The following is a 14,770-nucleotide window of genomic DNA, read 5'->3' as shown; positions in this document are numbered from 1 at the left end:
TATTTGTTATGATACTGCAAAAACACAAATGGTTGCCATAGCTCTCAAGCTCAACAAGCATTCCAGTCATACATTCAAAAGGCAAAACATCGTGTAAAAAAAATAAAGTATGTAAAAGTAGTTAGTAAACCACATAGAAGTAAGAAAAACTGATGTCAAAGAGTAAGGGAAACACATATGTACCTTTTAGTTGTGCGTTTGCTTGTTAATTTGTTCTGGTTTGCTTCCAACCTTGTTGGTGTCTCTGATTACTCAGCAAGACCTTCTACATTTTTGGATAATAAATACAAAATTTTAAATGCAACCTCTGCGATATATTTTGCTCTTGTGCAATGCAATTGAAAAATTAAATAATCTGAGTGACAATCCTCAGGTTCAGAAAAGAGCATCTGTATTTCTTTTTACTTAAGCCACTGAACATTTGTATTTTCAGATGAAATACCATAAACAAAATCAAGTAATCACCCTGTTTATATGCAGTACAATGGGTTAGTTAGATACCATATCACTTAAGGTAAATTTTGTTAATTGTTAGCACAAATAAAAAGGCAGCTATACACCTAAATCCAGACAAAGAATGGATGCTCGCATTTGATGGTCTGCTGCTTTACTTACATAATTAGAGGAGCCCCCTAGTCATAAACTAATAAACAGAGAAGGAGTTCCACTTCCATACCTAGCTAAATATGTCGGGGAGGTCAAGTAGACAAGAATTAAGCAAATTCCACCATAACTACTGAAGATAGATCTGCAATGGAAAAGGTAGAAAATTGGTTATGCCAGGGTGAAATAAGCACACATGAGTAGTAACATCTCAGAAGGGATGGGACAACAACCAATTGGAAAAATATTCCTTTTACAAAGACAGTAAGAACCATCATCTATCATTTCTACCCCATTAGTAAAATTAAAAATCTTAGCACAAGACTGAACATAAAACAGAACAAACAACAATGAACTCTGCTCCATCACCACATCTGCCTGGGGAATAAAGTTAAGATAAGGGGGAAGAAACATTAGGAGGGAAGGGGAAGAGGAAGCAGGGAATGGGGGGACAAGCTTGACCTTGTGTTGTTGATTGCAGTGGACAAAGAAACGCCGTCTTGAGCTTCAAGAAGGGACGACGGTGCCCAGAACCTCAGGTGAAGCAGATCTGGTGAGCACAGATGCAGGTGGCTCCCTAGGAGTGATGAGGTCGTGTTCTTGGTGATGAATCGCAGCCAAATGCGACCTCCCTGCAGGAACCACCTTGGGGGCGTGGAGATGGTGGATTCATGTGGGATGGGCCACATGGATGAACCACCGGGGGCAATACATCGTGGATGATGTGGGGGAGATGGAGGAGGGGACAGGAGGAGGTGGTGGCGCTGCTTGGAGAGGAAGCGGCGGCGGCGCTGCTGGTTGGGGAGGAGATGAGGCGGAGGCGGAGGCGGTGCTGCTACCTGCTAGGTCTTGGAGTGGGGATTTTTTCAGGTTTCTGAGAGAGAGTGTGTGAGAGAGAAGAGAGGTCTGTTTGTTTGGAGTTTTGGTGCTGAAAATTTTGTTCCGCGCCATTCCTTTTTTTGTTTAGCGCTCGTTTCTCCCGCCGATACATTTGGGCCGCGCCTTTTTTTTCGCCTGGGCATCTACAGATATAGCGACAGACATTGGACGGGACAGATCAATTAGTGGCAGACAACTTGCCACTAATCTTTACCGACAGACAGTGTGTTAAAAAAATTTATTTTTACCAACAGACTGTGTGACAGGATATTTTCCGACAGACAAAGTGACATCTAAATTTTTTTCTACCGACAGACGACTGTCTTCTTTTTAGTGTTGTGGTGTAGTATATTGCTTTGCTAGCATAGCCATATTAAAAACATTTATATCTCTAAAACCAAGTCATCCCTCTCCTTTTGGTTTCGTTAGCTTCTCCCAACTTAGCCAGTGCATCTTGTTCTCCTTCTCCTGATTGTTCCACCGGAATTTTCCTATCATTGAACTAATTTGATCAGCAATACTTTTTGTGATATCAAAGCAGGCCATAGCAAAAGTTGGGATAGCCTGTGCAACGGCTTTAATCAGTATTTCCTTCCCTGCTCTTGATAACATCTTCTCCTTCCACCCTTGAATCCTTTTCCAGATTCTATCCTTCAGATATGCAAACACCTTCGTTTTATCTCTTCCCACAAACACCGGGAGACCAAGATATCTCTCATTCATTGTTTGCTTATTTATTTGTAAAGTCTGCATAACTTCCCTTCTCTTCTCACTTCCTGTGTTTGAACTAAACATGATCGCGAACTTCTCCTTGTTTATCATTTGCCCCGAAAACTCCTCATACAAAGTTAAAATATTTTGCAGATTCTGTGCATCCCCTCTGTTTGCGCGACACGGGATGAGAGAGTCGTCGGCAAACAGCAGGTGAGAAACACTTGTAGCATTGTGGCAAACTTTTATACCTTGCAGCCTTCCTTCCTCCTCTGTTTTCCTCAACAGAGCAGAGAATCCTTCAGCACATAACAAGAACAGATAAACAGATAAGGAGACAGGGGGTCTCCTTGGCGCAATCCCCTACCGGGAGAGAAAACCTCCGACAAATCACCATTCACCTTAATTTTATACGACACCGAAGTAACACAGTGCATGACTAGGTTTATCCATTCCGCATTGAAGCGCAGCCACAGCATCATATCCCGCAGAAAGCTCCACTCAACCCGGTCATATGCTTTACTCATATCTAATTTGATTGCTGCGTAGCCCATCTTTCCCCTCTTTTTACTTCTCATGTAGTGAGTCATCTCATATGCTACCAAAATATTGTCTGAAATAAGTCTCCCTGGAACAAATGCACTTTGGGTTGGAGAGATCACCTCTGGCAGGATCGTCTTTAGCCGGTTAGCCAGCACCTTCGATACAATTTTGTACAACACATTGCATAGACTTATTGGTCTTAAGTCCTTGATATTCTCCGGCTTCGGAACTTTAGGGATCAACACTATGATTGTTTCATTCCACTCTGGTGGCATGGGTGCTCCCCTGAGAACAGCTAGAGTGATTTAATGGCCACACATTCCCATCCGTCGCAATCGATGAATTCTAAAATCCTTGATCTTATCGCAGGTTTTTCGATCTGATTCAGAATCTGCAATTGGTACAAATGAATATCTTCATATTGATGAAGATATCACTAGAATCTTAAAATGTATGTAGAAGTTATTGAACTTTTCGGAAATGAATACATGCGATCCAATAATTATATAACGAATTATGATAGTGCTAGATTACTTGCAACCAACAGAGGTTTTTCCAAAATGGTAGAAAGCATGCGTTAGAAGTAGAAAATTTGCACTCAGGCTTAGTTCATACATCACAAATATGTCCATGCATCACAGGAGTTCATGCAATAAATAGGTCATATAACAAATAGTTCACACAGCAAGTAGCTCATACGACAGATAGTTCATACGATAAGCAGGCCATCAACACAACAAGTAGTGCAGCTCAACCTGATCGTCGAGCCATGATCTCACCCTGCAACCTCAAGTAGTATTCTCTTAGTTGCCCAGTCATATCACTAAGGTCCATGTTCATAATTCTCTCATCCCGCTGGTTTCTCTTGAATTCCAATAAATTCCTCTCGTATTCTAACTTCTGTCTTTCTAGTGCCAATCTCTCTTTTTGTAATGACAATAACTTTTCATGGCGCTCATCTTTCCCGGCCTCCTTTATAGCATCAAGCTCTCTCTTCTTAGACCACATACTATCCAATACTGCAATGAAAGGATTACTTTCATTTGTAGAGGAAGTGTTTTCACTTGTAGTTTCACCTGTAAAAGCCTGAGTAATCTGCACAAAGAATAATGTTTTATTAAACTTGCACGTAACAAATAAAGCTACAAGAACACATTTTTTTTCTCTATCGTCCCGCTTTGCATTCTATACTAAAATCCATTCATAAGTCGTAATAACTGCAAAATCTATTAAACTGTACTTGAATAGTTTTCCAACTGTTGGCTAGAAAATTTTGATTATGCACTGATGGAAAGTTCTTGTTATCATGGAAGTACCGATGAATCCTCGCCCGGTAAGAATCACTGGTTTGCTCGTTCCCTAATTGTATTCAGCCAAGCCAACACCAACAAATTGTCTTCTTTCTCAGAGAAATTCTTTGATCTTTTGTTGTTTGGCCTCATGGATATAGTAGCTTCTTCCAGTAGCTGTGGTTACTGGTTCCTCTCTCGGTGCCACCCCGGCCACCGCCTCCGCCACATCCACCTCTCCACCTCCTTGCCATTGATGCGCATGGCTGCTCGGCCTAGTCCACCTCCCCATGCCCGTCCCCGCTGTTGAGCTGGAAGAGGAACAAGAACGGAAGGACAGCGCCACAACTTCCCCTCCACTGCGACTAGAGTTCTGAGATGGATACGCTCCTGGAGCGAACAGAATTCACGCATGGAGACTGCCATTACTGGCTACGGTGCACTAGCTTGCAGTTAACAGCTCATTGGAGCTTACTCGCAGTAGCAACAGGCGTCTCTGCAACTGCAAGAGCTTCTATAACTACAGAACAGCTGAACCACCTAAACTGTGCAAATGGCATCAATTGGTAATCCTATGAATTTGGCCGCAATTGATTATGCGTGTCTCATAAATCTACTTGGCGCATATCAAACGATTCAACATTCTGCAACCGCAAGAGCTTCTATAACTACAGTACAGCTGAACCACCTAAACTGTGCAATTGGCATCAATAAAATTAAGGAAATGGGACCATGTATAATCATATGGATTTGGCTGCAATTGACTCTGCGGATCTCATAAATCTACTTGGTGCACATCAAAGGATAACATTCTGCAACTGCAAGAGCTTGCATAACCACAGAACAGCTAAAACCACCCATACCGTGCAAATGGCATCAATAAAACTAAAGCAAGTGTGTGTGTGTGTGTTGGGGGGGGGGGGGGGGGGGCATGTATAGCCCTATGAAATTTAGCCGCAATCGATTATTTTTGCACATCTCATCAATCAATAGGTTGGCGCATCTCTAACGATTCATTTAACATTGTAAGAAACCACAAGCTGAGATCCAGCCCAACCAAATTTCTAGGGCTTGAACGAACGAACATACCACTTCTCGATCTATATCTGGAAGCGGAAACCGCAGACCCAAACGTGGAGAAAGCAAAGCGAGGCGAAGCACGCACCTCGTCGTCGGAGGCGATGCGGCGGCGGCGGGTGGGCCTCGACGCGGAGCCGTCAGCGTCGAAGAGCTGCCGCTTCGCCGTGGGTGTACCGGACCCGGACCCGGGCCCTTCCCCGTCGCCCTCCTCCACGGAGTTGTCGCCGCCGCCGCCGCCGCTCCCAGTCCCATCCGACGATGAGGCCGGCGGCGAGGGCTCCTCGGGGTCGGCGGGGCTGAGGCGGCGCTCGCCGGGAAGGGGCCCGCCTGCGTCGCCCATGGGGGAGGAGCGATTTGCGATGCGTGAGGTTTTTTTTTTTTCTTTTTGGGATTCCTTTGCGATTCGTGAGTTGCGCGAGTTTGTTGCGAGTGGTAGAGAGCGGAAGCGGAAGAGGGGGGGACTTTCCGCGGGATTCTCGCCTAATTTTGGTCTCCAAATTTTGGTTTCGAGGCGGGAAGAAAAAAATGATTCCGAATGAAATTTCAAACGGTTTTCAAGAATATAAATTTAAAACAGTAAGATTTGATTGTAATTTGGACAAATTCGGCGAATAATATAATACTGCCGGGGTCATAATGTAACACTAAAAAAAAAAGTGAACCCTGCCTGCCCTGAGTCATGATTTACTTTGTACCAGATAGGATACACTCTATGTTGTTTTGCACCCCATTTTTTCACTGTGATACATTGTCAAGCCTATATAAATTTCCATGTAAGTTCATAATCTAAATGAAACTTGGTGAAACGTAGCGTAAGTTCATGAAGTCTTATAAGTTCCATTCATATTTTATTATGTATCCTTTCAGTTATACGACTGCAACATAGTGTAAGTGAAACTTATATAGATATTATATTATTAAAGGAATAGAAAAAGGAGCCTCCACGTTCGCTCTCACGGCCTAGAAATTCTCATATTAATCGGAGAAAAAGAAAAATAGAGTCAATATAGAAATACAATTTACAAATAGTTGAAATTCGGAATTAAAAAAATAAGGAATATTAGAAAAGGAGACTAGAGTCCATATAGAAATACAATTAAGAAATAATAAAAATTCGGAATTAAAAATAAGGAATATTAGAAGTAGAGTATAGAGTCCATATAGAAATACAATTAAGAAATAATAGATAAGTACCCTAGCCGCTACAGGGCATTCTTCTACTCCAATGCAGCAAGCTTCATGGCATCCGTGGCTCTGATCGTCCTTCTTATGAACAAGAATTTGTATCGGCCAGGCATCCGGAGCTATGCCCTCATTATCTGCATGGTAGCAGGCATGTTCGGGGTCATGGGTGCCTACGCTGCTGGAAGCTCCATGTATTTACGTACCTTCATCATTGTATTGGTATTGGTTCTTGTGGCTTTTGTAGGTGTAGTCTTTCTAGCCATCAACCATTTCAACAAACTTCATAAGAAGAAGATGGAGAAGAACAAACCACCACCACCAGCACAACAACAACAACCACCGAGCCCCAAAAAGTCCTCCTTAACAACGTTTGCGATGCAAAAAGACATGCTCAAGTACTTGATGCTGGTAGGGATATTAGCAGCAACCGCCACCTACCTGACGGGCCTGAAACCCCCTGGCGGCCTGTGGAAGGACAACGATGATGGACACTCCGCCGGCAATCCGGTCCTCTATGACATCAACAAGAAGCGGTACAACATTTTCTTCTATAGCAACTCCACTCACTTCATGGCTTCCATCACCGTCATTGTGTTGCTGCTCCAAAGGATGGTGTTGCCTGAGAGGAACGGCGGAAAGGTTTTTTGGTCGATGCACACGGTCATGCTGCTAGACATGCTCGCTCTTATGGTAGCCTATGCGGCAGGCAGCGTTCGGGACTGGGAGACGTCGAAGAATGTCTTCCTACTGCTCCTCCCCATACATATCTTTGTTGGGGGTTTGCTCTTCATATGCAAGCAAATACAACCTTCACCACAAGATGAGGCCAGCCCAAATGCTGGGGCTAACACCCAGGAGATTTCAAATCCTACCCCTTCAAGTTAGAAGATATTTGATAGAAGTTGTGTTATGGTCATTTGTTTGTTTAAGTTTTTTTTCCAAGTTGGAGTCGACGATGTGTGTGTGTCGACATATCAAGTTGTTTGTTCTACGATGTATTCTTTAGTGCCCGCGCATTTGCATGGTTGGTATCAATAATGTAACTTTGCATGTACCATTGTATATTTCAACTTTATTATTAATAATTTGTAATTTATCTTACCACCACTCTACTTTTGTAATAGACCCAAAATTTTTAAAACTTAAAGTTCGAATTATGGGCAATAAAATGGGTGTCCCTCTGTCTTTTGATTTATTTGGCTTGTTTTTGGTTTTCCATACATAAATATGCATTAACATGGCATAGTTGAATTTTCATAATTAATATGTGTGTCAAAATTCTAGGAAAAATATAAAAAAAATATCATTGTTAATCATTATAAATAGCTCTCTAAAAAACTGGCATAATTTTATTAATTCATCTGATGCCTCAATTAAACTGGCATACCTAGCTCCCTTGTGAATTTCACCACGTTAAAACCCTACCTCCCATGATTGCAGAACTTGGGCAAAGTGTTTATCATAATCCGTTCCACTCAAAGTAAAAAGATCAAAATTGTTAGCAGCCAAGCTAGGTGACATTGAGTTGTCAACCACGCCAAGTAAGGAGGGGCTTCTGGAGAGTGCGAGAGGAGACCACAAGCAATGCAGTAAAATCCCCTTCTCTAACCCCCCCCCCCCCCCTTTTTCTCCTCTGCTACGGGCAGTATAGCTGAGTTGAGTCTCTAGTTTTTAGTCGGATTTTCCTGTGTGTAGGGCTAGTCCTGTTTTGAGGGAAGTTTTGTCAATGTCATCAGAAGTTTTGTTGGTGTCATCAGCATGGAGTGCGCTGGAGGCACGGTAGCGCTAGTGGAGCCGGAGACGGTGGGTGGAGGAGTGCGTTATTGTCTGAGTTACTATATATGGAGCCATGGAGGGCTAGAGCAGCCATCTTGGCATGGTTGGCAATGGTGCTAGATATAGATGGTCATATGGCTCGTGGCCCGACCCAAGACACGCCATTTTGGCCTGGCCCAAGCACGGCACGGCCAGATAGCCGGGCCGTGCCTAGGCTGCACCCTCGGCACGGTGGGCCGGCCCGGCCCGGCACGATCGAAGAAAAATAGTATAGGGATGCAAAATAGACTTAAATAACAATATAAGGCAAGGCCTAAAGAGAAGGGGAATACAAAATAGACTTATTTTCTAGCCATATGAACACTGCCCATACAGTTGAGGGTGAAAAATAGTTATTCTGTGAAGAAGCACGATGGGCTATCGTGCCTTCGGGCTGGCTCGGCACGGCCCGAGTCGTATTGGGCCATGCCTGGGCCGTGTATGCAACCCGTGAGGTGGCATGACACGGCTCGGTGTGTCGGTCAGGCCACGCCGGCCTAACTAACCTCGGCCCAGGCACGACCGGGCTTGGGCCGTGCCGTACCGGGCGGCCCATTTGGCTAACTATAGTGCTAGATAGTGGCGAAGCCAGGATTTATAATTGAGGGGGCCAACTTAAGCTAAGTAGTAAATGACAATAATCTATTAAAAAATGAAATCACAATACATGTAAATTTCAAGCATTTTTTTTACATGGATAGGAAATCATATAAGCATATTTAGGCCATACAAAAGAATATTTATTTGCATACGGTATATAATTAGCTACATGCATCAGTATTAAAGATTTTAGTATTTTAAATTAAAGTGACATAAGACAGACATATCAGTAGGACGACATAAGACAGGCACATAACCTATACATACCACAATTTCTCCTAATTGGCTGTAACTTCTTCGAAGCAAAGGCTGAAATCAATTTAATTATCTAGAAATTTGAGCTTTGCTCATATATGAAAAAGGAAAAGAAAACATCTTGCAGAATGAGCAAGTGTAGTACCTGCATAATCAGCTCAAAACAAGTATATGCATGGCACATGGGGTATAGGAACCTGGCGTGCAGACAACGGTCACTTGTGTGAGACGTACAAAGTGCAGAGAACAAAATTAAAGACCATCGATCGATCTGGCCCGGAATAAAGCGCCAAAAAAATATGACTGCTTGATCAAGTAATGCACTAATGCCAAGATTATTGCGACACACGCTATCATCATCATCAACTCTATAAATACACGGAGCTCGATCCTGCCTCTGCTCATCAGTCACCCAATTAATCAAGTTTAATTTAATTTAGCTACGTAATGGCGAGCGGCGGCGGCGGCGACGGCGAAGGGAAGCCGCCGGCGAAGGAGGAGTCGACGGAGTACCGGCTGAGGAAGTACCTGCTGCTGCTGGCGACGCTGGTGGCGACGGTGACGTACGCGGCGGGGCTGAACCTGCCGGGCGGGTCCTGGGCGGAGGACGCGCCGGCGCCGGCCGGGCTGCGGGTGGTCGCCGGCGACCCCATCCTCCGGGAGACGCGGTACACGCGGTACGTCGTGTTCTACGCCTGCAACGCGGTGGCGTTCGCGGCGTCGCTGGTGGTGAGCCTCATCGTGCTCGTCCTCCCCAAGGAAGGCGGCGGCCGGCTGCTCGGCGCCATGCGCGCGGTGATGGTGGTCGACCTGCTCGGCCTCATGGGCGCCTACGCCGCCGGCAGCAGCCGAGACGGGTTCACCACCGCCGCCGCCTCCGCCCTCCTCCTCCTCGTCTTCGCCTACGTCGCCGGCGCCTTCCTCGCCTCCCTCAATCTCATCACCGTCAGATGGCAGCTGCCGTGTCAAGAACGAACATCGCCGCCAGCGGCGGCGCCGCGGCCGCCGCCGCCAGGAGACCAAGATCCGGCAGCAACCAAGGCGATGAAGTCGGAGCACGAGATCCTGCTGCTGCTGGCCATCTTCGCGGCGACGATCGCGTACGTGGCGGGGATGAACCCGCCGGGGGGATTCTGGCGGGACGCCGCCGTGGGCGGGGAGCACGTCGCCGGCGACCCGGTGCTGCAGGGGCGGGAGCACCCGAACCGGTACAGGGCGTTCTACGTCTGCAACACCGCCGCCTTCGCGGCGTCGCTGCTCGCCGTGATGTTCATCGTCGTCGAGGACAAGAGGCTCCGCCATTGGAGGAGGGCGGTGCCGTACGGGCTCGTCGTGGCGGCGCTGCTGGGGCTCGGCGGCGCGTACGCCGCCGGGAGTTGCCGGGACGGGAAGCACACGGCGTACGTGGCGTGCCTGGTTGCCCCGGTCGTTGCCTACATTGCCATCCTCTATATAGCTTGTCCCAGCCGCAGCCCATCGTCGACGTCGAAATCGCCATCGAATACAAATACTACAACCACAATCATCAGCATCAGGTATATTATATTATATCTTGGAAATTAATATATCCTCACTCACTGCACTGTCATGGCATGCAAAAATAGTTGAGTTCTAGCTAGGTTGAAGTTTTCATTTCTCCACCTACTCGCGTATAGGAGCAAATTTTAGATTGAGTTGTTTGCGGGGCTAAGTTCCTTATTTTAATGGTCGAATTTTAGATTGTGTTATTTGTGGGGCTAAGTTCTCTATTTCAATGGTCGTATATATCCAATTGGATGTAGATGCCCGGTAAAAAATACCATCCCTAAAAAAACATACTCGCATGCAACGTACATTAGCAGTTATATATATATTTGTTATTTCTGTAACAACTTATTTTTGTTATGTCTATTACAACTCACAGAAGTTGAATTTTCACATGTTTGTTTGTAAAGCGATATATTTCATATTAATCTATCTTATCAATATTTTTCTTATTTTTTTTAACTATTATTGGCATGAAAGAAACAAGAGGTTATTCCCTCTAGAGATGAAAACATTTTCCCTATTCGTCAGGCATATTATTCAAGTCTTGCATATATTTTCCCAAATCTACCCAAAGAAAATAAAAGTTGACACTAATTATATGACATCCATGAAACTAAACCTAACAAACAAGTTGATCCATTGACCATGTTGACATTAATCACCAAAATCACAATGACCTAAAGTAAATAGGGTGAACTTCATTAGTGGCAAACACACAGTGGCGGATCCACCATGGGGTCTCTGGGGTCACGAGACCCCACTACCCGTATTGTAACCATGGGAGACCCCATTAAAATTTTCTGTCATTCATGTATAGTTTGTTCAAACCCTCCTGTTAATCTTTCCTGGATCCGCCCCTACGAACACATAACTAAAGTTTAGGGGGTGCTTTTTAATTCAAAGTAGCACAAGATTATCACCGAAATAAAAGGTCTACATATATGTTTTTGCCATAATATTGTTGAGATTTAAAAACATCAAAGACTTTATTGGATAACATATAGCAATATCTATAATACCAATTAGTTTAATTAAATCTGACATTGAATATATGTTTTGCGTCAAAAAAGTTTACTTTTTTCCTATAAATTTGGTTAAAATTAAAGAAGTTTGACATTGAATATATGTTTTGCGTCAAAAAAGTTTACTTTTTTCCTATAAATTTGGTTAAAATTAAAGAAGTTTGACTTATAAAAATAAAAAATTGTATTAAAATATGAAACGGAGGGAGTAGTACATATATAAGCTAGATGTGTTGACCAAAGTACGGTGAAGGCTACCTATTTGCCTAAGCCGGTGCTTGCTTGCCGGCCCCATGGTGAGTCTGTATGGTTGGGCACAGCGACCTATATAGGTAGCGTCGCGATTCCTCCATCGCAAACACCGTGCCATCATGTGGGCTAATTGACTAGATTAGTTGGCTTGATTATCAGAATTAAACCAATCTAGAAATAGTATTAGAGATAACATGTATAATAGATTAGCTATAAGGTTGTCTCTAATTTTTTTCTCCCCTCTTTTGCAAGCTTATAGGTGGTTTGTAGCTTACTACTAAACTTATTCTAATATGCTATTTACGTGGAAGCCCATGAAGCAAGCCCCTAGGATCGATGGAGGCGCATTGGGGTTCCCGTGGCATGCTCTCCTAGGGAGTAGGGGTACGCGAGCCCCCTTTGCCTACCTATTGTGTCCGTCATTAAGCTTTCTTATAGTAGATTATTCTTGTGCTGTAAGAAAAAAACATTTTCATGCCAACTGAGAATTTAAGACCCTAGTTTAATTTGAGCAAATATGCAAGTGCCTTTTTTTTTGGTCAAAACAATTACCCTTGGCTGCAATATAATTATCTATTGGTGCAATTACCAGTGACAGCAAACAAGACAAAGAGGTGGATAAGATTTGTGAGTACATTCAGTTGCTTGCTACTCTAGCAGCGACCATTGCTTACCAAGCAGGAATAGATCCACCTGGTAGTGTCTGGGGAGAGAGCGGGAAGGGTCATAGAGTTGGAGATCCAATACTCCTCACAACGCATCCCAGGCGGTTCAAGGTCTTCTTCTATTTTAACTCTGCAGCTTTTGTGGCGTCCCTGGTCATCATGGCACTGTCGCAGAATAAAAGATTGGTGAGGAGATACCATGCTGTACTGGAGGCGACCATGATACTGGACCTGTTCGGCCTCATAGGAGCGTACGCTGTCGGGTGTTGCAGGGACACGAGCACCTCCATTTACATCATCGCCATGGCTGGTGCTGTCCTTGTCTATGTAGTGATTCACATTGTCTTCTTCACATTGGAGACTAAAAATGGCGGTGATGATCAGTTGGAGGAGCATCGTGAGGTGCTGCTTCTTCTTACGGTCTTGGCTGCGACACTCACCTACCAAGCTGGCCTAACCCCGCCAGGTGGTTTCTGGGAGAACGATGAGAAGTTTGGCCAAAATGCGGGCTTCCCCGTGCTCCTAAACAAGCACCCTCGCCGCTACAAGGCATTCTTCTACTGCAACGCGGCAAGCTTCATGGCGTCTGTGGCTCTAATTGTTCTTCTTATGAACAAAAATCTATATCGGCCAGGCATTCGGAGCTATGCCCTCATTATCTGCATGGTAGCAGGCATGTTTGGGGTTCTGGGTGCCTACGCTGCTGGAAGCTCCATGTATCTACGGACCTTCATCATTGTACTGGTATTGGTTCTTGTGGTTTTTGTAGGTGTAATCTGTCTGGCAATCAACCATTTCAGAGAATTAAAGAAGAATACACAACAACAACAACAACAACAACAACAACCACCACCACCAACGGGAACCAATGGGTTCTCCTCACCAAAGCTTTCGATGCAAGAAGAAGATGTGACCAAGTACCTGATGCTGGTAGGGATACTAGCCGCGTCTATCACCTACCTGACAGGCCTAAAACCACCCGGCGGCCTATGGAGGGACGAAGGCGATGGACACTCTGCGGGCAATCCGGTCCTCTATGACATTGACATGCGACGATACAATACTTTCTTCTACAGCAACTCCACTTCCTTCATGGCTTCTATCACTGTCATCGTGCTGCTACTCCAAAGGATGTTGTCGCCCAAAACGGGTGGCGAAAAGGTCTTTTGGCCGATGCACACGGTCATAGTGTTGGACATGCTTGCCCTCCTGGTAGCCTACGCAGCAGGCAGCGTTCGGGATTGGGAAACATCCAAGAATGTCTTCCTCCTGCTCATCCCCATACAACTCTTCGTTGGGGGTTTGTTCTTCATATGCAAGAAAAAACAAACTTCACCACAAGATGATGGTTCAGCTGCTGGGACTAACATGTAGCCGAAGTCAAATTCTGCCTAAGATATTTGATAAAAGTTGAGTTTTTTTTTTCAGGTTGGAGCCCGAAGTGTGTGTCAAGATATCAAATTGTTTGCTCTACTATGTATTCTTTAGTGCCTGCACATTTGCACGTCTGGTATCAATAATTTAACTTTGCATGTACCATTGTTTATTTTTAACTTTTATTATTAATTTTTAATTTATCTTACCATCGATCTTCTTTGGTAATAGACCCAAAATTTGTAAAACTCAAAGTTTGAATTATGGGCAATGAAATGGGTGTCCCTCTGTCTTTTGAATTTATGTGGCTTGTTTTTGGTTCTTAAATACATTCATATGCATTAACATGGATTAGATGAATTTTCATTCCGCTCCGCCCGCCGGCCTTCCTGACTGAAGAAGAGGAGAGAAGAGAGAAAAGAGAAAAGGAGGAGAAGAAAAGAGAAGAAAAAAAGATGTGCAGCTGACATGTGGATCCCATGTACTTCTTTTAATTTTTTTTTTGCTAAGTAGAATGCCACGTCAGTGAAACCGCCCATATATACTACCATAGGACCTTGAGTGCACAGTTTGTGTGAGTTTAGGGGTATATATTTTTGGTTTTGTGGTTAAGCGACCTCAAAAAATCTCGCTGTTAAGTTGAGTGACCTCCGGTGAACTTATTCCTCGTATGATTGGTGATGCACATTGAATTGTGAGTGATATATTCTTTTGGGGCTATTGCCTTCATGAATATATGAATATATATTATGTTGCATGTAGTGTATATGAAAGGTCATGCAAATTTTTATTAGGTTACTTACAATTTTTCATAGACTACACCTCACCTCACTATTTTTTTTCAAGGTTTCTCTACTAGTATTTTGTAATTTTCAGCAAACAAAAAGTATCACCGGGTTTCACGCTCACATAGGTCAGTTTCCCAGTAAACATTCATTTCGCACGTCTTTCCCCGTTGAAATTCTGGTGA

General features: G+C 44.2%; 2 protein-coding genes across 2 annotated transcripts; one reads left to right on the top strand and one right to left on the bottom strand.

Annotated features, from left to right (window-relative positions):
• Positions 1 to 3,309: 3,309 nt before the first annotated feature.
• Positions 3,310 to 5,522, bottom strand: LOC127754216 (uncharacterized). Its single transcript, XM_052279709.1, has 2 exons — positions 5,191 to 5,522; positions 3,310 to 3,831 (listed from the first exon to the last, which is right to left on the bottom strand). Exons 1-2 carry the CDS (start codon positions 5,443 to 5,445, stop codon positions 3,487 to 3,489), a joined length of 600 nt encoding a protein of 199 aa, XP_052135669.1. The 5' UTR covers positions 5,446 to 5,522; the 3' UTR covers positions 3,310 to 3,486.
• Positions 5,523 to 9,407: 3,885 nt separating this feature from the next.
• LOC127754214 (uncharacterized) lies at positions 9,408 to 14,164 on the top strand. Its single transcript, XM_052279707.1, has 2 exons — positions 9,408 to 10,495; positions 12,354 to 14,164. The coding sequence occupies exons 1-2, from the start codon at positions 9,408 to 9,410 to the stop codon at positions 13,798 to 13,800; spliced, it is 2,535 nt and encodes an 844-aa protein (XP_052135667.1). The 3' UTR covers positions 13,801 to 14,164.
• Positions 14,165 to 14,770: the final 606 nt, after the last annotated feature.

Source organism: Oryza glaberrima, chromosome 11 (assembly GCF_000147395.1).
Source record: "Oryza glaberrima chromosome 11, OglaRS2, whole genome shotgun sequence".
NCBI lineage: Eukaryota > Viridiplantae > Streptophyta > Magnoliopsida > Poales > Poaceae > Oryza > Oryza glaberrima.
The sequence above is the reverse complement of the archived record's forward strand: the minus strand, read 5'-3'. Positions and strand labels throughout refer to the sequence as shown.

What these genes read in the sequence shown, in the direction of transcription:
- LOC127754216 (XM_052279709.1), bottom strand. Translation starts at nt 5,445, where the DNA reads ATGGGCGACGCAGGCGGGCCCCTTCCCGGCGAGCGCCGCCTCAGCCCC. An exon ending in GCATCGCCTCCGACGACGAG is followed by an intron (nt 3,832 to 5,190) that starts GTGCGTGCTTCG and finishes TTCTTTGTGCAG; the next exon opens with ATTACTCAGGCTTTTACAGG.
- LOC127754214 (XM_052279707.1), top strand. Translation starts at nt 9,408, where the DNA reads ATGGCGAGCGGCGGCGGCGGCGACGGCGAAGGGAAGCCGCCGGCGAAG. An exon ending in ACCACAATCATCAGCATCAG is followed by an intron (nt 10,496 to 12,353) that starts GTATATTATATT and finishes TGCAATTACCAG; the next exon opens with TGACAGCAAACAAGACAAAG.